The 24,886-nt window shown below is 41.4% G+C and overlaps 1 protein-coding gene across 7 annotated transcripts in view; it reads left to right on the top strand.

Moving 5' to 3' along the window:
• The window catches only part of PTPRQ (protein tyrosine phosphatase receptor type Q), a 294,193-nt gene that overhangs the window by 172,796 nt on the left and 96,511 nt on the right, over positions 1–24,886 (top strand). For all 7 annotated transcript variants that reach the window (XM_033952701.1, XM_033952702.1, XM_033952703.1 and 4 more), the window contains 2 exons: positions 5,132–5,401; positions 18,309–18,635. In XM_033952701.1, coding sequence (XP_033808592.1) covers positions 5,132–5,401; positions 18,309–18,635 — 597 coding nt within the window. The remainder of the gene's footprint in view (positions 1–5,131; positions 5,402–18,308; positions 18,636–24,886) is intronic.

Genomic DNA, 24,886 nt, shown 5'->3' with positions numbered 1-24,886 from the left:
CAGCACTTAACATAAACAGGACCAAAAGGGAAGTGGGGGAAGAAATACAATGTATGATAGTAAATGAGACGGGTAACAGATATGGCAATAGGGAGGGATAAAAAATAATTTAAATAAGATCAAAGGATGGAGTTAAAAGGTGTGACCTAATTATAAAAAGCTAGCAGTCAAAAGCATCTTTAAAAAGAAAGCATTTTAACTTGCTTTTAAATCTATCAATGAGATGTTCATCCCTTATGTGTATTGGAAGGGAATTCCACAATTGTGGAGCGACAAACTGAAAAAATATATTGTCTCCGTGTGTTAATGGATTTAAGAGAGGGAACAACCAGCAAATGTTGATCATTAGATCTAAGTGATCGTGTGGGCATAGGGTATTAAGACTCTGTCAATAAAGGAGGGAGATTTATAAAGTATCAATTTAAGGGTTAGTAGACACATCTTGTAGGTTATTTGATGTGCCACCGGAAGCCAATGAGATTTTTTGAGAAGTGGTGAAACATGGGGGTCCTTTTATCAAGCTACGGTAGGGGTTTAACACGTGTAATACTGCGCATTAAACCGCCTGCCGCGCTAGCCGCTAATGCCTGAATTGAGCAGGCGTTAGTTTTTTAGCCAGCCGCAGGGGTTAGGGTGTGATGAAATGTCCGACGCGCTAACCCCGCTAGCGCGGCTTGATAAAAGGACCCCATGGTCAAATTTCTTTGCTTTCCATATGAGTCTGATAAAGGCTTTTTGAATAAATTGCAGGCACCTAATTTCTTTGAGGGGGGGGATTCCTGTGAACAAAGCGTTACAGTAGTCAATTCTAGAAATGACCAACGAGTGGATTAATATGTTAAGAGATTTGGGTTCAAGCCATTTTGAGACTGAGCGGATTTGTCGTAATCTAAAAAAACGTGGATTTAATTATGCTGCTAATATGCTCATGGAAGGATAATACATGATCAAAAATGACCCCTAATATCTTTATGGAAGTAACTGCTTGAAGGGTCGTTCCAACCAAAGTAATGGGATGATGAAGTTTAAGTCCTTCTTTCGAAGGGAAGAGTATCACGTTGCATCATGGTTATCAAACACCACATATATTTATATTAATCTCACTACCAGTTCCTAAGGAATTCAATTTAAGGAATCTTATAGGGGTCCTTTTACTTAGGCGCACTAGCCGTTTTAGCGTACGTTAAATGCCAATGCATCCATTATATTCTATGGATGCGCTAGCATTCAGCGTGTGCTAAATCAGCTAGCACGCCTTAGTAAAAGAGGCGGATAATGAGGGAACCAATTGAGTACCTATGGATATAGATAGGCAGCCATGTAGCAGTTGTGTTCAAGTGATTAGAGGTTTTAGAATGGTAAACTTGTTATTTGTTGTTCTTTTATATATTTTTATATTTTTAAATTTAATTTTCTATTGTATTTTAATGTTTTTATGTAAATTGGCATGAATTTTTTTTTTTTTTCAGTGAAGCAGTGTATTGAAAAATCTCTAAATAACAGAAATAATTTTGGAGGGGCCACTATGCCAGTCTCAATTTGGTCATTCACAATGGTTGATGATTATAAAAACACATTGGGGAAACCCTGATTTAAGCTCCAGATAAAACTCATTCCTTTTTCATAACGAAAACGTGGACCCAATAGTTTACACATTTAAGGGGGGTTTTATGGCATATTACAACATCTTAGTTTACTATGAGAATTATTAACCAGTGGTAACAAGGTACCTCAGGCGTGATTCCTATGGTAAACGAGTATCACAATTTGTGATCAACCTTGTAATCTGTGTTATTCTGGCCACAGGACTATTTGGCCTCTCTAAAAGGGGCTGGCACTGTCAACAAGGTTTAAGGGTCTTCCCCTCTCTCAACAAGGAACTCCAAGATACCTCCAATCCCCCCCTGATCTTACTCTCAAAGAGAAAGGCCAAGTGCTAAAGTCCTGCCTCCATCCTTTTGGCCTCATCCCTGAAAGGCCCTCATGTCTACCTTCTGTAGCCACTGGTGGTCTAGGGGTGATGAGGGAGGAGTCACCCCAGTCAGGCTTGTTTCTCTCAACTCTGAGTTTCAAAATGGCACCAGTGACCCCTAGTTGTAGGCTGATGGAACTATCACTAGGGGTCAAATTGACAAATGATATAGCAGCAGTTCTTCTTGGCTGTTGACACATGGTTTTTTCTTAGGTACTTGTGGAATAGCTTTCAAAATCTCCAGGAGATATACTTTATTCATGCCTTCTGAATGAGCATGATTAGATTCAGAAATACTGACTATGTCTCAGATTAAACCATAAGAACATAAGAAGTTGCCTCCGCTGAGGTAGACCAGAGGTCCATCTCGCCCAGCGGTCCGCTCCCGCGGCGGCCCATCAGGCCCACTGCCTGAACAGTGGTCTCTGACTAATTCCATAATTTACCTCTAATCCTTTCCCTATAACCTTACCTCTACTCCTATCTGTACCCCTCAAAGTTAAGCTTTCTTTTTTTCAGTTCAGCCATTTTATTAACTTTTATAGCAAAAGCAAAACAATAAAGAACATATCACTGATGCTATTGACATTCAATTACATGTATGAGATTAGCACATAAAATATCATCATGAGCTCTTTATTAAATATCATAAATACTAAACAATTAAATAGTTTATACTTCCTAGAGAAGATATTCAGCAAAGGATACAGGAAAGCTATTCCCATATCATATTTGTATACAAACAAGTACTGTATATATTTGAATATAAGTCAATACGAAGGCGACACTCCCATTTTCCCCTCAAAAGGAGGAAAAATGGTTGACTCGAATATAAGTCGGATGGCTTAATATTCAAGTGCCCTGCCCTGACAGGATCTGCACCCAGTGTCCTCTCCCTCCCCTGTCAGGCTCTGTACCCAGTCCCCTTCCCTCCATCCCCTCTCAGGCTCTGCACCCAGCCTGCCAGGCACTGCATCCAGCTCCCTTCTCTCCAACCCCTGTCAGGCTCTGCACCCAGCCCCCTCCCCTTCCTCCCCTTTCAGGCTCTACATCCAGCCCCTTTCCCTCCCTCCCTCCTTCCCTCCCAGGCTCTGCACTCTGCCCCCCCCCCCGCCCTGTCCGTCGTACCTCCTCTGCCGATCCCTGGTGGTTCAGAGGTGCAGCGGGCAGGAGCGAGCTTTCCACGCTCCTGTGCCACTGCTAACCCAGTCAGTCAGTCGCTGCCTTAGCTGCTGCGAGTTCTGTGGCAAATGAAAGATGTAGTCAATGGTAGATGGATGTGCATCCAGGTCAAGTGAGCCTTCTGGGACCTATAAGGAGCAGACAATGTTCTATCTGAAAGGGCATCAGAGACCATATTAAAATCTCCCCCCATGATTTTAGAGAGTGCCCTCTTGTTCTCCCTACCTTGGAGAGGGTGAACAACCTGTCCTTATCTTCTAAGGGCTCCTTTTACGAAGGTACGCTAGCGTTTTTAGTGCACACACCGCTCAAGAGGAGGCGGTAGCGGCTAGTGCATGTGGCATTTTAGCGCGCGCTATTCCGCGCGTTAAGGCCCTAACGCGTCTTCATAAAAGGAGCCCTAAGTCTATTCCCTTCAGTATCTCGAAACATTCAAGGTATTGAAGGGAATAGACTTAGTAGATAAGGACAGGTTGTTTACCCTCTTCAAGGTAGGAAGAACGAGAAGGCACTCTCTAAAGTTGAAAGGGGATAGATTCCGTATGAACGTAAGGAAGTTCTTCTTCACCCTGAGAGTCACTCCAACCCTATGGAACGCTCTACCATCCCAACTTCGTCATGAAAAACTAATCGATAAATTCAAGACAAAACTAAAAACATTCCTATTTCAAGATGCATTTCATTGCTCTTGAACCCTTCATCATCAAGTTAGCCAACCGCTTTTAAGAAGCGATCCCATCCCTAATGTTTTCCCCCTTTTTCTTTCCTTTTCCCTTCTACCCTTTTTTTTTTCACCACTAATAATGTACTCTTACTCCCCTCCCCTCTTTTCTAACCTCACCATCATGTTTGTTACTGTTAAATGTCCTCTATGTACACATCCCTTCTTTCTTATAAGTATTACTATTTATAAGCATTTCTCCTATTCTTATTTTATCATTTTATTGTAAACCGGCTAGATACCAGTTGATGGTCAGTATATTAAAAATTAATAAACTTGAAACTTGGTAGAAAACTGGAACGCTCTGCCGGAGTCTGTTATAGGGGAAAACACCCTCCAGGGATTCAAGACAAAGTTGGACAAGTTCCTGCTGAACCGGAACGTACGCAGGTAGGGCTAGTCTCAGGGCATTGGTCTTTGATCTAGGGGCCGCCACTTGAGCGGACTGCTGGGCACAATGGACCACTGGTCTGACCCAGCAGCAGCAATTCTTATGTTCTTATGCTCACAAAGTTTTATTTTTGTTGAGATAACACTAGAAGCAAGTCAACATAAAATAGTGAATTATCACCATTAGGGCCTTAAACATTAAATAGCAAGTGTGACCAAGACCATTTCCCATCTTCATCGTGATAATGAGATTCAATAACGTAAGATAGAGATTGAGATAATAAAATAGCAACCCCACCCCTTAGACCCTTAAGCTGGAGAGTACACCCCTCTCTTCTACGAAACTGCCGTGTTGAATAGCCTGCACTGCTCCCGATGCTCAATGAGCATCGGGAGCAGCGTGGGTCATTCAGCATGGTTCTCTGCATTAAAAAAACGCTAGCGCAGTTTCGAAGAAGAGGGGGACAATCTTGAACCCGTTCTCTTCTCAATTTCTGTGATTCCATTGAACTTAAGTGAGTTCCATTGAACTTAAGATGCTTAAAATAAAGCAATAATTTCTTACGTTTAATGGGATGTGTCGCTCCTTTTACGTATAAGGAAATAATTTTGTGATTTCCTATGAGTTTTGATAAAAATAAGCAGAATGTGATTGGCAGTTCTATATATAGTGTCAAAGAATACAAATGCTAATGAGGCATTGCGCTAAACTTGTTTGGACTCCTTAATTAAGCTTTCTAGGAATTAATGAATTTTACAAGGCCTAAGAATTTAGCAGAATCAAGCCCAACATTTCTTGCAGCATTATAATACAATATTTATTTTGTGAGGAATACTAAACCCTTGGTGCATATGTGTCTTTTAAGTTCCAGATATTGTCCAGAATGTTCACTGCGTCGCAACCAGCTGGCAGTCAGTTTTGCTTCAGTGGGATCCGCCAGCTAAGCCTAATGGATTGATTACACATTACCTCATAATGCTTCAAAAAACGGAGACAGTCGTGGCATCAAATGAACATGTTTACACTATTCGAGAGCTGCTAGCGAACACAACCTACCATCTCGTGTTAAGAGCTATAACATCGGCTGGCAAAGGAGAGGAGCAGACCTGCACTGCCACTACTCACCAGGAGGAAGGTAACATTTTGTCCTATTCATTTTCTGAAATTCTAAGTGTGGCTAGTCCTTTGTTAAATGTATAGCGGAATTGCCCAAAGCAGTGATGACTCAAGTTATTCTTTATGGCAGAAATGTCCACTTGTAAGTATTGTTGCTGAAAATCTAAGCCCACTTTTGTGAAATCAAGCAGGCAGCCTTTACGCATTTTGCCACGCACTGCATGCACCAAAATATGCAAATGCCTTACAGGTGTGGTCTTTTGCATTGACTTATTTGAACACAGTGCTAGAGAGTATGCAGTGCATTTTAATTAAGTGAGACATATCGGGACTGAAATACTTTGTTTGGGATAAGTGACTATCCCAACTATATGAACATAATAAACATTGCAATACTGAGACAGTCCAACAGTGGCCAATCCAGGTTACAAGTATGTGGCAGAAACCCAAAGAGAGGCAACATTTCATATCTCAGACTGTGATGTCATAATGCCTCATTCCACCAATGCCTAAGTGCCAACCTCATCAGTGATGTCACAATGGGTTGATTGTCCTATACTTGGCTTACATAAGAACATAAGAATTGAGGTACTTGGACAGACCAAAGGTCCATCAAGCCCAGTATCCTGTTTCCAATAGTGGCCAATCCAGGTCATAAGTACCTAGCAAGATCCCAAAAGAGTAAAACAATTTTTGCTGCATATGCCAAGTATAAGCAATGGATTTTCCTAAGTCCATCTTAATAATGACTTATGGACTTTGTTTTAAATTTGCTACTTAGTAGCTTCATTGCATTGCCCCCTAGTCCATGTATTTTTGGAAAATATAAATAAATTATCCACATGTCCCTGTTCCACTCCAGTCAGTATCTTATAGCCAACTGTCATATTTCCCCACCTCCATCTCTTCTCTAAGCTAAAGCCCCAGCCTCTTTAGCCTTTCCTCACAGGGAAGTCGTCCCATCCCCTTTATCAAATTTGTTGCCCTTCTTTGTACCTTGTCTAATTCTTCTATATATATCTTGGCCTCACCCTGTGACCTTTTCGACTTGTGGTTGCTATTGCTTTTGGTCTGCATGGAGACCCATATTTCCACCCCCCACCACTTCTGCTTCTTCCAGTTCCCCCAGCTATTAATGCTGCTACAGCGACAGGCCTTGCCGAAAGTTTGTGAATTGTAACAACTTTATTTAGATGGAAGTTTATTTCTCTACTTCCTGTTTATTCTTAGAAGAATATTTGCCCTTTCTTTCTTCTGCTACTGCCATCTACAGTAGCTTGGATTACAGCAGTAAGAAATTATTATTTTTTTCTCTTCTATATGTCCTGCAAAACCATATAATGGCCTCTTGGACCTCCAGAAGTCCATGGACCACAGTATGAATAGAAAATTGAATATGAAACTTATTACTTTTTGTATTTGCAGTCTTCAGATAGTGCTGCTTCTGTGAGTCTTGGGTTACTAGCCATTGATTTGACACAGGTGACACACACATTAGTACTGTGTCCCTCACACTGTGACCCCTGACACAGGCAAAGAACATAAGAATAGCCTTACTGGGTCACACCAAGGGTCCATCAAGCCAGGTAGTCCGTTCTCACCATGGCCAATCCAAGTCCCTAGTACCTGGCCAAAACCCAAGGAGTGGCAATATTCTATACAGAATCTCAAAGGATATCAAGATTTCGGAATCCCAGATAGTAATAAGATTCTAGAACCCCAAAGAATAGCAACATTCCATGCTACCGATCCAGGGTATGCAGAGGCTTCCCCCATGTCTTAATAACAGACTATGGACTTTTCTTCCAGGAATTTGTCCAAACCTTTCTTAAAACCAGCTACGCTATCCGCCCTTACCCACAACCTCTGGCAACGCGTTCCAGAGCTTAACTATTTTCTGAGTGAAAAAATATTTCCTCCTATTGGTTTTAAAAGTATTTCCCTGCAATTTCATCAAGTGTCCTCTAGTCTTTGTAATTTTTGACAGAGTGAAAAATCAATCCACTTGTACCCGATTGGTCATCAAATAAAATCTACGTAGCCGTACTTCAACTGTGTTCCAGTGGTCCAGTTTTTGCATCCATGGCCTACGTCTTGTTTCCTCTTTACAAGCAGTTGAATAGTTCGAGCTGGGGTTAAACATCCAGGGAAGACATTTAGAAGGGGACTCAAAGGCCGCCAAGGGCGTTATTCAGAAACGACTTATCCTCAGCTGTGGCAATAGAATAAAATATTTATTGAATAAGGTCTGATAGCTGTAAACAAGCAACATTCTTAATAAACGATTTTTTATTTAAATTTAGAAAAATGCCTTCGCAGAGTATTCACAGAATTGCTTTGTGCTGAGTTTTTGTTACTGCAAACCGGAGATTCACAGTTTGGAATGGAAACGGTTTTATAGCTGTTGTCAACCTTCTTATTAATGGTGGCCTAACATTAGTCACAGTTACTCTGCCAGCACTGAGTCATTGAAAATGCATTTATTTTTGACATAAAGTAAAATCAAATTTGCTTCACTGTCTCACTGCCTAGTGTCTGGTCTTAACATTCCTTGCTAAGATTATTTCTAGGGTTTGTTTTTTTTTTTCTTCCATAAACTTAGCTAGTGCTGAGTTCAACTAAACATGCGGTTGAAATTTTAGTGGAGATCAGTGCTGGCTGCCTTATTTAATGTTCCCGTCACGCTGGAAAAGCATATTTTGAAAGCTGCTAGTTGCCAAGCCGGGCCTGATATCGAGCAGCTACTGCTGTTGGATAAATTGCCCTTGGTAGCGCTATTCTATATCCATATATTCAACAGTAGTAGCCATTTAAGGGGGAAGTTATCAAAGTGTGGTAAAAGTCAGTCTTTTACTGCACCTTAATTTCCCATGGGATTCAGCAGTCTGCAGTATCTCAGTTCCACAGGTTACTGAATCTTGTTTTAGAATAGCATTGCTTGTGAATCTTCTTGCAAGCAGTGTTATTCAAATGACCCATAAGCATCTGGCTAGAGAATGACACTGGGACAAATTTTCCCCCATCCCCGCAGGAACTCATTTTCCCGTCAAGTTCTTTTCCTGTCCCTGCCCCTGCTCCTGCCCCATTACTGCAAGCTCCGTCCTCATCTATACTAGCCTCAAACACTTTAAAATCCTATGTAGCACCATTCTAGAGCTCAGATTGTGGTGTCATAATGGCTCATTCCACCAATGCCTAAGCTCCGTCCTCATCTGCACAAGCCTCAAACACTTTAAAACCATAAGTAGCAACATCCTAGAGCTCAGATAGTGATGTCATAATGCCTCATTCCACCAATGCCTAAGCTCTGTCCTCATCTGCACAAGCTTTAAACAATTTAAAATCATAAATAGCAACATTCTAGAGTTCAGATTGTGATGTCATAATGCCTCATGCCACCAATCCCTAAGCTCCGACCTCATCTGCACAAGCCTCAAACACTTTAAAATCATAAGTGTTCAAGGCTTGTGCGGTTAAGGCAAAGCTTACAGGAATGGGACAGGGAAAGCGACAATATTCACGGGGACAGGGAAATTTAATTACTGTGGGGACGGAGACAAATTTGTCCCTGTGTCATTCTCTACATCTGGCCTCAAAGCTGCATCCCGATGCTCCCAGGCCAGCAGAGAGGAGCCCAGCTTACAGCCCCTCCAAAGGCCATGCAAGGCCCTCTGGCTGAAGCCCCTTGCATACCCCCTACTTTCCCCCCTTAAAAGGTCCAAACCCTCCATTCCCCCTTCGCCTACCCTCCACTTTCCAGATAGCTCTTGACCCCCCTCAAAGGACTACTTTTACAATATTGGTGGTATGGGGGGGGGGGGGAGTGTCTTAATGCCCAGTCGAACACTGGCTGCAAAATGGTGCCCTTAGCAGTAATCTCACTCATTTACCACTAGGGGTCATGTGTCCTTTTATGGAAATATGACCTCTAGCAGTAGTGACATGAGATGACCACTAGAGTGCCATTGTGCTGAGTGAAAAAAATATTGTGGGCGCTTCACGGATGGCCCATATTACGCCAATTCTGAAGCAGTTACATTGGCGTCCTGTACAACAAAGAGTCCAATATAAAGTGCTCTCAATTTTACATCAGGTTTTATATCATACAACCACTGTATGTTTTCAAGGTTTGTTGGAGTTGTTTTGTCCAAGAAGGGAATTAAGATCTACACACGATATGAGATTGTTATTGATGAAAGAGAGAAATGTGATACATACCAGGAATTCTGTTTTCAATAGTAGGGGTGAAATTTTGGAGCTCATTGACAGGTCAGTTAGGATTATGTAATCCTAAGGATACTTTTATGAAACTTTTGAAGAAACAGTTATTTGTCAATGTATTTTATGTGAAAAAAACCCAGTAAGTATTACTGTGATACTTTTAAAAACTCATGAAGATTTCGTTATAGGACAATGCATTTATGTGAACGAAATGAGTGGAGGATGTAGGAGAGTCTATGGGCTCCTTTTACTAAGCTGTGATAGCAGTTTTAGGGTGTGCTGAATTGTCACACATATTAGACCTTAACACCAGCCAGTTCTAGCCACGTAACACAGGTTTAGTACGCACTAAAATCCTACGTGCGCTAAAAACGCTATCACAGCTTAGTAAAAGGATCCCCATGAGTCTATGTTGCGTTGTTCTTATTTATTTTGTAAGTGGTTCTGTTGTTTGACTGTGAAAATAGGGCCCAGGACCTTTGTATCACTGGTTATAAACAGTTTTTCATGATATTATATATGGAAGCTACACTTGGTGGGATTTGATATTTTTCTAAGGCCAATGAATTTCTAAAAATGTTCTAGCCTTCCATGAAGTCCCAAACGATTGCACAGAACAGAGATTCCCAAACCTGTCCTAGGAGACCCCCATACAATCGGAGTATCCGCAATGAATATGTATAAGATAAATTTGCATGCAGTGAAGGCATTAAGGCCCTGATTCTATAAAAGACGTCTATCGTTAGGCACCTAGATTGGCACGCATAGCGGATCTAAGCACCTAACTTTATTTTTTAATTAATTAATTAGTTCAATTGGTGCTGTTAATTAAAAATCAATTAAAAAATTTTTTAACAATTTAATTTTCAGTTAGGTACCTAACTCAGTGGGCACCATGTAGGCATCTACCCCAAGGTACCTACCAGTACCTATTCATACCTACCTGAAAAGTACGTGTGGTTGGGGAAGAATATGGGTATAAATTGCCTTAGACACAAGTAAATTTGGCCAAAAAAGATCTTGGCCTAATATACCAGCACGTAACATCCTCCCCCCCCCCTTTTTTTTTTTTTTTTTTACAAAACCATAGTGTGGTTTTTAGGTCTATGAGCGTTGGAGCCGTTACTGCCACAACCGATGCTAAAAACTGTGCTATGGTTTTGTGAAAAAAAAGGGGGGGGGGATTATGACATCTGAGTTGAGTTAGGTGCTGATAGACGCTAGTTTATTGACAACTGCTAGGCACGGTTTATAGAATATGACCCTAAATGCTAGTTTGGTAGCAGCTTGTTAGAGAATGGGCAAATGTGTTAGCTTTACAAAATGATCAATTCTACCCAATGACTGTGTTGGTCTTCCTTTCATTAATAAAGATCTTGCAACGATATTTAGTGGACAAAATCATGTAGACCTCAATGTTATGGTTAGTTTTCTACTTAGTAGTGTTAGAGAGGGCCCATAATTTTCTATATGGACATAATAGAAATTTATTATAATAAATTATGATAATAATTTATAATAAATTTATAATTTATGATAATAATTTATGATAATTTATGATAATAATTTATAATAAATTATGATTATAATTTATTATAATTAAATTATGATAATAATTTATCAGTGCTATTTCTGCTCAAAGATCGTTGAGTTTTAAAATATCTACCCAATATGTATTAACCAATGTTCATGGGTATGGATGGAATGACTGTTCTTGATAGGGAATACTAAAGATTTGCGAGTTATGGCAAGCATTTTTAAGCTGTGAATGTTGAGCACTTCATCATTGCTTAGTTATGTTCGGAAAATGAAAAGCTATGTGATTAGCATAGGAAGCATGAAGTGACGTGTTCAAATTCATACCATCTGCAGAAGGAAAGATGCTGACTCTGTGGTCATTCTGATGCTAAAGTCATTGTAATCCTGTTTGAATCTGTACAGTGAATTTGTCTTACAATGGGCTAGTCCAGGGGGAGGGAATTCCAGTCCTCGAGAGCCGGAGCCAGGTCAGGTTTTCAGGATAGCCACAATAAATATGCATGAGATAGATTTGCATCTCAAGGAAGCAGTGCATGCAAATCCATCTCATACATATTCATTGTGGTTATCCTGAAAACCTGATCTGGCTCCGGCTCTCAAGAGCGACATAATTGATAAAAGGTGTGGAAAACCTTTCATATGTTGAAAGATTAGAGAAACTGGAGCTCTTTTCCCTGGAAAAGTGGAGATTTAGAGGGGACATGATAGAGACTTACAAGATCATGAAGGGCATAGAGAAAGTGGAGAGGGACAGATTCTTCAAACTTTCGAAAACTACAAGAACGAGAGGGCATTTGGAAAAATTAAGAGGGGACAGATACAGAACCAGTGCTAGGAAGTTCTTCTTCACCCAAAGGGTGGTGGACACTTGGAATTTGCTTCCAGAGGGTGTGATAGGACAGAGTACGGTATTGGATGATTTCCTGAAGGAAAAGGGGATAGAAGGGTATAGATAGAGGATGACTATACAGGTCCTAGACCTGATGGGCTGCCGTGTGAGCGGACTGCTGGGCATGATGGACCTCTGGTCTGACCCAGCAGAGGCACGGCTTATGTTCTTATGGGCTAGTCCAACCTATGGTTCATCAAAGAAGACTCATCAAGGGTCACTGTTGGTTATTTGAAACTTTTATCTCTGAATACCTGACAATGAGTTTGAATTTGGAAATAACAAATAACTTTTTGTTTTGTTCTGATTATTTTGGTAAAATTCCAGTCTTGAGATTTATTTCCATTTTGCCTATTTTGCATATGCACTGTATTTATGATTTACGGTCTGGTACAGTTTAGGGGGTTAAGAACTTTAATGCTGGAACTTGAGTGTGAGCATATGTGATGATCTTAAGGTGGCCAAACAGGTAGAAAAGGGAACAGCAAAAGCCAGAAGGATGCTTGGGTACATAGGGAGAAGAATGATCAGCAGGAAAAGGAGGTGTTAGTGCCTCTGTATAACATAGCAACATAATAAATGACGACAGATAAGGACCCGAATGGTCCATCCAGTCTGCCCAACCATACACTCTCTATAAATTAATGATTTAATTTAAATTGTCCTTTATCTTAGATATTTCTGGACCAGAAACTCAGAGCTCTGCCCAGTACTGAAGTCCCCATCAAACATTCTCGTGAGACCTTTTTTAAAGTGCTCTGTATAATTCTGGAGACAACACCTTCAAAAAGATATAAACTAGATGGAATAAGTCCAGAGGTTGGCTACTAAACTGGCCAGTGGTCTTTGTCATAAAGTGTATGAGTACAAAATTAAGGATCTCATTATGTATACTTTGGGAGAAAAGCAGGAGAAGACAGAGATGACAGAAACATTTATTTATTTATTGAGATTTATTAATGCCTTTATGTTTCACCCAAGGCAGTGTGTATTCAGCAGTTTAAATTCCTCCATGGTACGAATTTCACTTGAAAGGAAGTTCTGGAATGAGGGGAACATAGGATGAAGGTTACATGAGAGAAACTCAAAAGTAATCTGAGGAAATACTTCTTCACGGAAAGGGTGACAAATTCACATTTATCTAACACGTTCTTTAATCATGCATCATATCCATAGGACCCCTGAGGAAGACCATTTTGGTCGAAACACGGACCATGCTGGGTTCTCTTCATCAATCAAAATTGTGGATGTATTTCTTCGTGCTTTTAAAATTGAGGATTATCTTTTTGTTCTAATAAAGACTATATCAGCCACATCGGACTCCACAGTCTCTTTTGTTTCGGACTTTTACTCTTCTGTGGGCTCAAAGAGTCAATTTTTTGTTTGTTTAATTCACGGAATGGCCTCCTGGTAGTGGCAGTGGAGATGAAAACGATCTGATTTCAAGAAAGTTAGGAACAGGTACATAGGATCGTGAAGGCAGAGGGAGGGATGATATGGATAGGCAGACTGGATCGGCCATATGGTCTTTATCTGCCTTGTTTTTTTTCTGTTTCTAGAACTGATGCAGGAATTTCTCGTATTGGCAGGAAAATTCTACCGTTAGGAGGAGAAGTGATCTAAGCAATAGGGCTTTTAGCCAAGTAGCCAAGATTAAGTATAGCCAGAACAAACATGCAGTGGTTACAGCTCTATCCAGTCATAAATACTGCAGTCACACCGTCTGCTCTGCATCTTTCCCAAGACCTGTAAGACATGTGAAAGCCTTGCACGGGGGATTAGGACTTCGTTCTGCAGATGGAGAAGCCGCGATTGGACATGGAGTTGTCAATGCGATCTCAGATGAATGGTTTCGTTAAATCTTCTTTTGCCCAGTTACAGCATATTTGTAGCCTTCAGCCTTACTTTTCACAGAATAGCTTGGCAACTGATGTGCATGCTTTTGCCGTTAGCTGCCTTGATTATTGAAGTGTGCTTTACTTGGGATTACAAAAGAAGAAATCATTTAGCCCGCAGTAGTTACAGAATACAGCTGCTAGGATTTTAACAGGCTAAAAGTTGTGTGACCATATTATCACAGGCCTTTTGTCTTTTAGGATCAAATTTAAGACTTTGGTCCTAATTACAGTGGCAGGTTTATTAGGGATGACCCTTTGCTATCCTGGTACCGCAAATATTCAGCCATGCTACCCAGTCAGCTACTTTGTTAACTTTTTTCTGTCCTAAGATAGCTGGATAACTGCCTGAGTATCATCATTGAATGTTGGTGGAACTCAGGTAATTCCTAGCTCCACTCCGAGCCCATCCCAGACTCCCCTGGTACTAATCAGAGCATTCCACGCAGGTCAAAGCGAATATTCAATTGAACTCTCTGGTTAAGTACCGCTGAATTTCTGCTCCTGTTTCAGTGTGGTTTAACTTACCTTTGTTGTCTGAATGCCCCGTGCTGCTTTTGACGCTCATAGGTTCCCTGTGCTGAAAACCGCTATTGCGGTTTAGTAAAAGGGAGCCATAGTGCAAAATATAGATAGCAGATATAAATTCTCAAAATGGACACATTTTGATCACTAAATTGAAAATAAAATCATTTTTCCTACCTTTGTTGTCTGGTGATTTCATGAGTCTCTGGTTGCACTTTCTTCTTCTGACTGTGCATCAAATATTTCATCCCTTCTTTCAGCCTGTATGCTTCCTCTCCTCCAGACCTCATTCCCTTCCCCAACTTTTTCTTTCTCTCTCCCTGCCCTTTCTTTCTCCCTGCCTCCCTTTCTTTTTTTCTCTCTTCATGCCCCCTTTCTTTCTTTGTTTCCCTTCTTTCCTTCTGTCTCCCTGCCTGCCTCCTTTCTTTCTTTCTCCCTGCCCTCGCCCAAGCCACTGCTGCCGCCATCAGGGAACAGGCCCCCAAGCCACCGCCACCCCAAGTTCTCCCTGCAGAAGCATCGAGATGACCAGTATTTCTCTCCCCGACGTTAATTCTGCCATGGGAGAGGAAGTTCCAGGCCAGCCAAGTAGCGATTGGCTAGCCCGGAACTTCTTCTCCGATGGCAGAATTGACGTCAGAGAGAGGAAGGCTGATCGGCCCGGTAGATTGTAAAGGCAACGCGAGTCTATCACAGAGCCTGGGATGGGCTCTGCGATCAACTCGCTTTGCCTTTGCAATCTACCGGTCGATCACGATCGACATATTGGGCACCCCTGATTTAGATGTTTGGAGTTAGACCTGTTTTAAAAGTGTATAAGGGCCAAAAGGAACCCAAACTGATAAGATGACCACTGGATGCACAAAGGCATTACTCTCCCACACTCCCCCAGTGGTCACTAACCTCTTCCCACCCCCCCAAAGATGTGAAAGAAACAATACATACCAGCATCTATGACAGATGTAGATATCGTGGGAAATCCTAGCAGAGCAGCAAGTAGGTATCTGGAGTAGCCTGGTGGGCGGTGTAGTGAACCTTAGAGAGGGGGGATCCAGACCCATATCCCACCCTACCCATTACATTTATGGTGGAAAGTGTGAGGCCACCAAAAATCAACCCAATCTTACTATACTTACATTACATTACATTAGGGATTTCTATTCCGCCATTACCTTGCGGTTCAAGGTGGATTAAAAATGGTTTGTCCGGAGATTAGAAGTATTTAGGGAGTAGTTTGTACATTTCTTTGAGTTGTTAAGGAGTATATCTGAGTTGTCATGATTTTAGAAGTTCATATGTAGTAGTTGCAGGTGATGCAGGAGTTAGTTCAGTTTTATGTGTTTTATGAATAGAAGGGTTTTTATTTCTTTTTTGAAGGTTTTGTAGTCTGTGGTTGTGGTCAATAGGTTGTATACTGCCAAATAGGTGACACCTGCAGCCATTAGGGTTATTGGAGTGGTAGACAAGTGGGTATAATTGGTTTTGGGGAGTTTTTGAGGGTTCACCATATATATTATGTGAAATATGAACCTGGCACCCTTTATGTGAAGTTCACAACAGCATCCCCTCTGTTGAAATGTCTGTGTGGCCAGTCCAGTAAAATGCTGGCCCCTCCCACATACAATTGGGCTTGTTTTGCATTTGGATGTTTTGATATTTGAAAATGCGCCAAAAAATAGACATCCTAAGGGCCAGAATGTCTAGACGAGGCTATTTTTTGCGGTTTCGAAAATGGTTGTTTTCCCAACCCAACTTTTGAACATACTTGCGGAGATGTCCAAAGTCAGACTTAGAAGTCCTCTCTAAAACGCCCCTCAAACTGTTCATCGGCTTGCTTTGCTCTGTGCAATATGCTTCGAAAGCAGCTGGCATGCTTTCAGTTGAAAAGAATGTTGCTTGCTCATGACAAATGTAACGTGCAGAATAGTGAACCAACAAACACAGAACATACATTCTCCTCCACCTTCCATTGCATACCATACCCTATATACGAGTATGCCAAATGAAATGGGCAAAATCAGTGACACCTTCTATTGGAGCAATGTAAGAATTAACCAAAGAGATGCTCCTTCTTCAACTGTTTCTTCAACTGCGATCTTTGGTCTTGATTGTATACAGTTATAATAGGAAATAATAATTTTATTTTTATATACCGCTATACCAGAAGTTCAAAGCGGTTCACAACATAAAAATTAGTACCTGCAGTGTGAATAAAAATAACATAAAAGTTATGGTGAGTAAAATGAAATGCAGCAATTAAACATAAATAATTTAAAAGAAGACATATTAAGATACCAACCTAGCAAACAGATGTGTTTTTAACAATTTTCTAAAATCAAAATAAGAAGTAGCCTCTAGTATAATTTTTCCAAGCCGCGTATTCAATTTGGCGGCTTGAAATGAGAAGGTTCTGTCATGGAACTTCTTATAATGACAAGATTTTATAGAAGGTGTAGCCTACGTGTTCTCATATTCGAATGACTCATAGAGAAGTGAGGAGCAAGATAATCTGGTAACATACCGAAAACTGCTTTATAAGAAATGCATGAAAACTTAAACACACAACTGGCAACTAGTGAAGTTTTTGATAGAAAGGAGTAATTTGCTTCCATTTTTTAATCCAAAAATGAGGCAAACAGCCGTATTCTGAATCACTCTCAATTTTTTGAGTATTTTCTTATAAGCCCCTAAATATATTATATTACAGTAGTCCAGAATACTCAAAATAGAAGACTCCACCAACAGACGAAAAGAAACTTCGTCAAAAAACTTCTCAATGGTGCAGAGTTTCAAAAGTACCGAAATACATTTCATAAACAGTAAGTCAGTGTGTTTTTCCAAAGTGAGATGTTTATCCAGAGTTATTCCCAGTATTTTTATAGATTGTTCAATTTTATATTCTAACCCACTCATTAGAATCGAAGTTTCTTTAATCTTATCATTGGGCGATGCTAAAAAGAATTTAGTTTTATCCATATTTAATTTCAGTTTGAACGCCGTCATCCAGAGCTCAATCTGCTTTAAAATGCTTGCCAAGTGATTTATAAATTCAAATGACAAACAAGTTAATGGGATGACTATGGTAATGTCGTTTGCGTAAATATAAAAGTTTAGCTTTAAACTATGTAACAGATTTCCCAACTACACAAGATAAATGTTGAACAGAGTTGGGGATAGAGGGGTCTGAAGGTACTATGAGATTAACTTCCATGATGGAAAAAACTGTACGGTATGCTAAATCCAGAGCAGCAATGTTGTCTGTAGCAGGGGTAAAATTTTGGAACTCCCTCCCTGGTATCCTGAGGACCTGTTCTGACCATTTACAATTTAGAAAGATGCTGAAGACACAACTGTTTGTGGAGGCTTTTTTTTTTTTTTTAACTATTTGTGAGAAATATTTAATAAGAATTTTAAGCTGTGGTTATTGCACTTTATTTAATGGGATGGCTACTTCATTGGGCTCTTGATATTATTTTAGAAGGATAAAATTACCATGTAATTGCAATGTAATTTGAATGCATTTTGTAAATGTATTGTTCATGAATTATTATGAATGTTTTTTAATTGTTAACCACTTAGGGCTCCTTTTATCAAGCCGCGCTAGCAGTGTAACGCGCGTAAAAGTGCACGTTAAACCGCCGGCCGCGCTAGCCACTAACGTCTGCCTTGAGAAGGCGGTAGTTTTTTGGCCAGCGTGGGGTTTAGCACATAATTAAAAGTCACGCTCGCTAACCCCGCTAGCACGGCTTGATAAAAGGAGCCCTTAGTTTCAGGCGGTCTAGAAATTTTATAAATAAATAAACACATGTCATGCTATTTAATACCAAAAAAACACACCTTTTTTTCTTGTTTTCTAGTCCCCAGCACTCCTAGCAATATTACTTTTTCTTCTATCCAACCTACAAGTGTAACTTTGACATGGATAAGACCCAGTCGTGTTCCTGGCTATTTAAAGAACTACAAAATTTCAACACAGTTACAGTCTACCAACTGCAGTGACTGGGAATCCAAAGGATGCGTTGAAGGCAACCTAGAGGATTATTTATATAACGATGATCAGTTCATGGAGAAGACAATGGACGGTCTGAAAAAATTCAGATGGTACAGATTTCGGATTTCTGCAAGCACCAATGCGGGATATGGTCCCTCATCATACTGGATTTCTATACGGACTTTGCACGGCCGTAAGTCTTTATATCTCAAATGCTCATCATCACATTTTCTCCAAAAGGCAGCATGTGAAGACATAGAGGCCAGTTTACTAAAGTGTGGTAAGGAGTGCAGGATTTTGCAGGCATTACACTTCTCCCTCCGTTTTCGCGGTTTCAGCAATCGCGGTTTTGATTATTTGCAGTTTTTAGCTTGCTGGCTTCTCTCCCCCCCCTTCCCAATTATGTCAGCTTGCATAGAGAAATCGCTGAGTCCAAGCATTTACAGAGAAAATTGCTGATTCCCAGCACTTTCTTCACCGTGTTTTGCCTCTCCTTCAGGAACAGGCCAAGTCTCCCACCATGTTATTCGCGGCTTTACCATATTCACAATGGTTTTTAACAGAAAACAGCGAATAGCATATGAAAAACTTATTTGCGGCTTTTCTGTATTTGCGGGTCTGTTAATCCCTTATCACAGTGAATATGGAGGGAGGTGTAGTTATTGCAGGCTCCTGGTAACCCTTACTGTACACTGAAAACAGCAAACATTAAAAATCCTACACTAGCTGCATATCGCATTGGGGATGGGAAGAGGGAGGGTTATGGGTGGGGAAAGGGAATGACCTGACACATTGCAGTTAACCCTTCCTGCTAGTTAGTCACTTTCCCTTCCCTCCTCCTCTTCCCCTCCCTCCCTTCCCCTGCTCTGCTCTTGTTTCTACATTCTTCTCTCTGTAAGTCACCTTGAGCCTGCATAGGTATGCGCGACGCATAAATGGAAGATTAGATTAGATTACCTCCTCCTCGAGAGGAAATGTAAAGCGCATCTGTGAGAATTGCAAAAAAAAAAACCAAAAAAAACCCTTAACCCATGATAAAGAAAATTTCAGTGACATTCTGGCCCTTAACACTTTGGCCTTGATAAATGGCAACTAAATGATAGGCACCGCTGAAAATGGTACCTACTGAATACCATTCAAAGTTTGGCGCTGTTTATAGAATTGCACATGAGTGAGGTACCGCTAGGCATGTCTAACACAGGTGCCGATATATTATGCTGGGGATTTCAAGGCCTAATGTAAAGGTACCTACCGTAGAAGCGTACCAGCGCCTAACTCTACCCATGCCTACAATCCACACTAACCACGCCTACTTTTTGGGAAGGTGTCATTATAAGCCTGATTCTATAAACAGCAGCTAAGTCCTAGGCATCTTTCGGCATGGTTGTCAATTACCACTAGGTACCATTTACAGAATCGCGCCTAGCACTGCCTAAGTGTTCTTAGGCTCTGATAAGTATTGAATCCTTAGACGCACTGTCATTTAGGCCAGGGTTTTTTTGTCCTAAATGTATTATTAGGCCTTGGTGTAGACGCCTACATGGCGCCTACTTAATTTTTAAATTGTTTTTTTTTTTTAACAGTACTATTCAATTAACAACGCTGATTGAACCAATTAAAAAATTAATGTAAGCGTGCAAATGTAGGACCTATTGACAGGCGCTTTTCATAGACTCAGGGCCTTGGTGCTCAGCCTTTGCATATAAAACACATTAAGGGGGAATTCAGTAAATGGCAACCAAAATTAGGTGCTCAGAAGATCCACATCTCTTGTAAAATACGGGCTTGATTCTGGAAATGGCACATGCCGCGGTAGGTACCTGCAAAACAGGCGCCTACTGCGTGTCAATCACTGGTAGGCGCTGCATCCAGAATCACACCTATTTTTTTTAGTACAGATGCCTCATAGGGCTATATTTAAAGTGCCTACGGATGACTAAGACCACTTCTAGAATAAGCCACACCTATGCCGGCCTTAGGCATCCATAGGCATGCCTAGATGCTTCTGTATGCATATGAACGATGCCTATATTGGAGGCTTCTTTTGCCACATCGATTTTTTAAAAAAATGTGCATCCCTATTGATCCATTAGATGGTGGTAGGACGCTTACCTCCACCTACAATCGGGATGCGTTTTTATAATCAGACCCTCTTAGCTTAGGGCAGTGGTCTCAAACTCGTGGCCCGGGGACAACATGCGGCCCGCCAGGTACTATTTTGAGGCCCTCGGTTTGTTTATCATAATCACAAAAGTAAAATAAAACAGTTTCTTGATCATATGTCTCTTTAGCTATAAATTACAATATTATTATTAAGACTTAGCCAAAAGGAAAGATTTATAAACTATAAAGAGTTTTACCTCATGTAAAATTGTCATTTCTTTAATAAGACATTAACTATTTTTTTCTGCGGCCCTCCGAGTACCGACAAATCCAAAATGTGGACCTGCAAAGGGTTTGAGTTTGAGACCACTGGCTTAGGGTGACTCTCACACCTTACTTTGGGTTCTAGATTTGTATCTGTTCAAACATGGTGTAATGCTCACATCCAACTTACTCGTAGGTGCGGAAATGATATGAGTCTACAACACGGCACCTAAATTCTGGGAATGCCCTTTGACTCATCCATGCCCCTCCCCTGGCCACACCCCCTTTGCAGAGAAGTTGGGCGCTCAGTTAACAGACTAGGGGCATAAGTCAGTTACATGAGCAACTGTTAATCAGTGCCAATTATTGATACTTATTTCCAATTAAGAACCAATTGAGTGCCAATTAACGAATTATATTATACACATAACTGACCCTGTTCTAAAACTCGGCACGTTATTGGTGCCTAACTTTAGGTGACATTTATAGAATTTGGGAGTTAACGTTAATCAGAGCAAAAACTTACCTCAAATTAGTAAACAGACCCCCAAAGTGAAAGACCGCCTGTAGAAAAAGGTAGCTGGCTGACCCAAATCTTTGGTTCAGTCTGAGGTCTCAACCTAAGTACCCCGCCTGGGGCCACGTTCTCAAATAAGGCCCTCTTTTTTCTTTGTCAGCTCTTGTGAAGGGGCATAAACTGATAATGGAGTCAACTTAGCAATTTGCCTTGTTCACAAGTGACAACGTCAGCGAATGTAATGAGGCTGTCACTGATCGGACCTTGGCTGGTAAGAAGTCCTTGGTAATGAACTGGTAGCCTGTCCATGACTGAGGAGAGCCCATATGTATTTGCAGTGGTGTAGTAAGGGGGGAGGGGGCGCCGACACCTGTTCTCCTCTCTGCTCTCCCACTACCGTATACGCGCACCACTTCCCTTGTACTTCTTTAACATTCGTGGCGCAAGCAGCAACGCTGACGCTGGTGTGAGCACCAGCGTCGGCTCTTCCTCTGATGTCACTTCCTGGACCCGTGCCTCGGAAGTGACATCAGAGGAAGATCCGACGCTGGTGCGAGCAGCAGGTTAGGGTTGATGCTCGCGCCGGGAACGTTAATGAGGTATGGGGGGAAGGGAAGGGGTGCGCACGTGTGGCAGGAGGGAGCGGGGAAGAAGCGGATGGGGTTGGGGGGGTCCGAGAAGAGGGTGGTGGAGGGGCGCCTCTCACCCTCGCTACACCACTGGGCACCTGATTTCTTATAGCTCATAAAAATATAATTTATTTCTTCACCTTCATTCCGTTTTCTGTTGAATCCTAATAACAATTTCAAATTTATCTTTGCCTTTTTGCATGTAGTGCCCTGCAATTACCTTGCAGGTGTAAAATTAGACAAAACATCTCATACTTACTGGAAGTGAAAGCACGATGCTTTATGACTCACTTGCCTGTCTCAGACACAAGGATGGCGATACGAGGGTTCTTCAAAACGTTTCCACACTTTCATATTTTCGCGGGAAATGGTTGGGGGCGGGAGAAGTGGTAAGAGGGCGTGTCGTAGAATGTCATGTGATTAGTCAGTCAGGCAAAACAGAGTGATTATGTGGAAAAGTGATGTCATTTGCTTTTGAGATAGTTAATAAGTAGTATATTTAAAAAATAAAAGTGCGGAAACCTTCTGAAGATCCCACATAGCATCCTTGCTATACGATGGAAGGGCTGGTAATGGGTGAAAGTACCCAAGAAAAGGACTTGGGGGTAATAGTGGACAAGACAATGAAGCCATCGGCACAGTGCGCAGCGGCCTCTAAGAAGGCAAACAGGATGCTAGGTATTATCAAGAAAGGTATTACAACCAGAACGAAAGAAGTTATCCTGCTGTTGTATCGGGCGATGGTGCGCCTGCACCTGGAGTACTGCGTCCAAAATTGGTCGCCGTACCTTAAGAAGGATATGGCGATACTCGAGAGGGTTCAGAAAAGAGTGACACGATTGATAAAAGGTATGAATAACCTTTCATATGTTGAAAGATTAGAAAAACTGGGGCTCTTTTCCCTGGAAAAGCGGAGACTTAGATAGAGACTTACAAGATCACTTTATCGCGCAATGGTGCGCCCGCATCTGGAGTACTGCGTCCAGTACTGGTCGCCGTACCTCAAGAAAGACATGGCAGTACTCGAGGGAGTCCAGAGAAGAGCAACTAAACTGATAAAGGGTATGGAAAACCTCTCATATACTGACAGGCTAAAAAAGCTGGGGCTATTCTCCCTAGAGAAGCAGAGACTTAGAGGAGACATGATAGAAACCTTCAAGATCCTGAAGGGCATAGAAAAAGTGGAGAGGGACAGATTTTTCAAATTATGGGGAACCACAAGTACAAGGGGGCACTTGGAGAAATTGAAAGGGGACAGGTTTAAAACAAACGCTAGGAAGTACTTTTTAACCCAGAGGGTGGTGGATACATGGAACGCGCTTCCAGAGGCTGTGATAGGCGGGAACACGTTACAGGGCTTCAAAGAAGGTTTGGATAGGTTCCTAGAGGACAAAGGGATTGAGGGGTACAGATAAGGGTTGAGGTTAGGTTATAGGGATATGAGTAGAGATAGGTTATAGAAATAGTCAAGGACCACTGCTCAGGCAATGGGCCTGATGGTTCGCCATGGGAGCGGACCGCTGGGCGCGATGGACCTCTGGTCTGACTCGGCGGAGGCAACTTCTTATGTTCTTATGTTCTTATCATGAAGGGCATAGAGAAAGTGGAGAGAGACAGATTCTTCAAACTTTCTAAAACTACAAGAACGAGAGGCCATTTGGAAAAATTAAGAGGGGACGGATTCAGAACCAATGCTAGGAAGTTCTTCTTCACCCATAGGGTGGTGGACGCCTGGAATGCACTTCCAGAGGGTGTGATAGGACAGAGTACGGTATTGGGGTTCAAGAAGGGATTAGATAATTTCCTGAAGGAAAAGGGGATAGAAGGGTATAGATAGAGGATTGCTATACAGGTCCTGGACCTGATAGGCCTCCGTGTGAGCGGACTGCTGGGCATGATGGACCTCTGTCTGACCCAGCGGAGGCACTGCTTATGTTCTTATGTTCTTCGTTAGAGCATGTAGTAATAATTCATACTATGAGTTGTTTCCATATGTACGCATGTGAGTTTACCAAATCAGGCATCCAGTCTGACTCTTCTAAAGGGATTTGACTCCCCTTGTAAATCATGAATGATATTTCTGGTTTTCATCATTAAAGCTTGCTTGGTTGTTTGCTAATTCCTGCTATGAAGTCTTTTCATAGCTGATGAGCTGAACGTGACATATAAAATGTGCTAGCTCGGGCAGATTGACTGTTTGGATCATCCCACTCTTCATCTAGCCTTTTGACAATTATTATGATTTTAAAAACTGAGCTAGACATTGCATGCATGGGATTGTAGTTTTGCTTAACTAAGGAGACGCAATGAAACGGTCAGAACTACAACTCCCTGCATGCAATGGGAAAACCTGGGACCAAATTGACTTATTTGGGCAACCTGAGGCGAGTTTCCCACTCTAGCAGGAAAGGATGTTGGTCCTTTATGGAGTAATTCTCCATAGGTCTTCTGGCCTAGCAAGGCTTTAACTTGACCTTTATAAAACCCAAACAACTAATTCCCTTATTTCTTACCCGAAGGAATACATGTTTGCATCAAACTTTTCAATTCTTTCTGCTCAACAGGTTCAGTCATGTCATAGGACAACATACAATATGGGCTTCTATTGGCTTATGGAGCTTGTGATATTTTAAAAGAAATTAACTGAAACTGATGGAAATTAAATCAATTCAGATGTAAGAGGGTGTTTTGCCAAGCGCTAAAAATGTGCTCTACATGGTACATCCTGTGCAGATCGTGCGCTTTTGTCTTGCGCGCATTTGACTTGCCACCGTGCAGATCACTTATTTATTTATTTATTCAGTTGTCTATATTGTTCTCCTAGAGGACTCAGAACAGTTTACATGAATTTATTCAGGTACTCAAGCATTATTCCCTGTCTGTCCCGGTGGGCTCACAATCGATTTAATATACCTGGGGCATTGGGGGAGC

This window comes from Geotrypetes seraphini, chromosome 7 (genome assembly GCF_902459505.1).
Source record: "Geotrypetes seraphini chromosome 7, aGeoSer1.1, whole genome shotgun sequence".
Taxonomy (NCBI): domain Eukaryota; kingdom Metazoa; phylum Chordata; class Amphibia; order Gymnophiona; family Dermophiidae; genus Geotrypetes; species Geotrypetes seraphini.
Note: the sequence above shows the minus strand (reverse complement) of the source record. Positions and strands in the feature narration are given on the sequence as shown.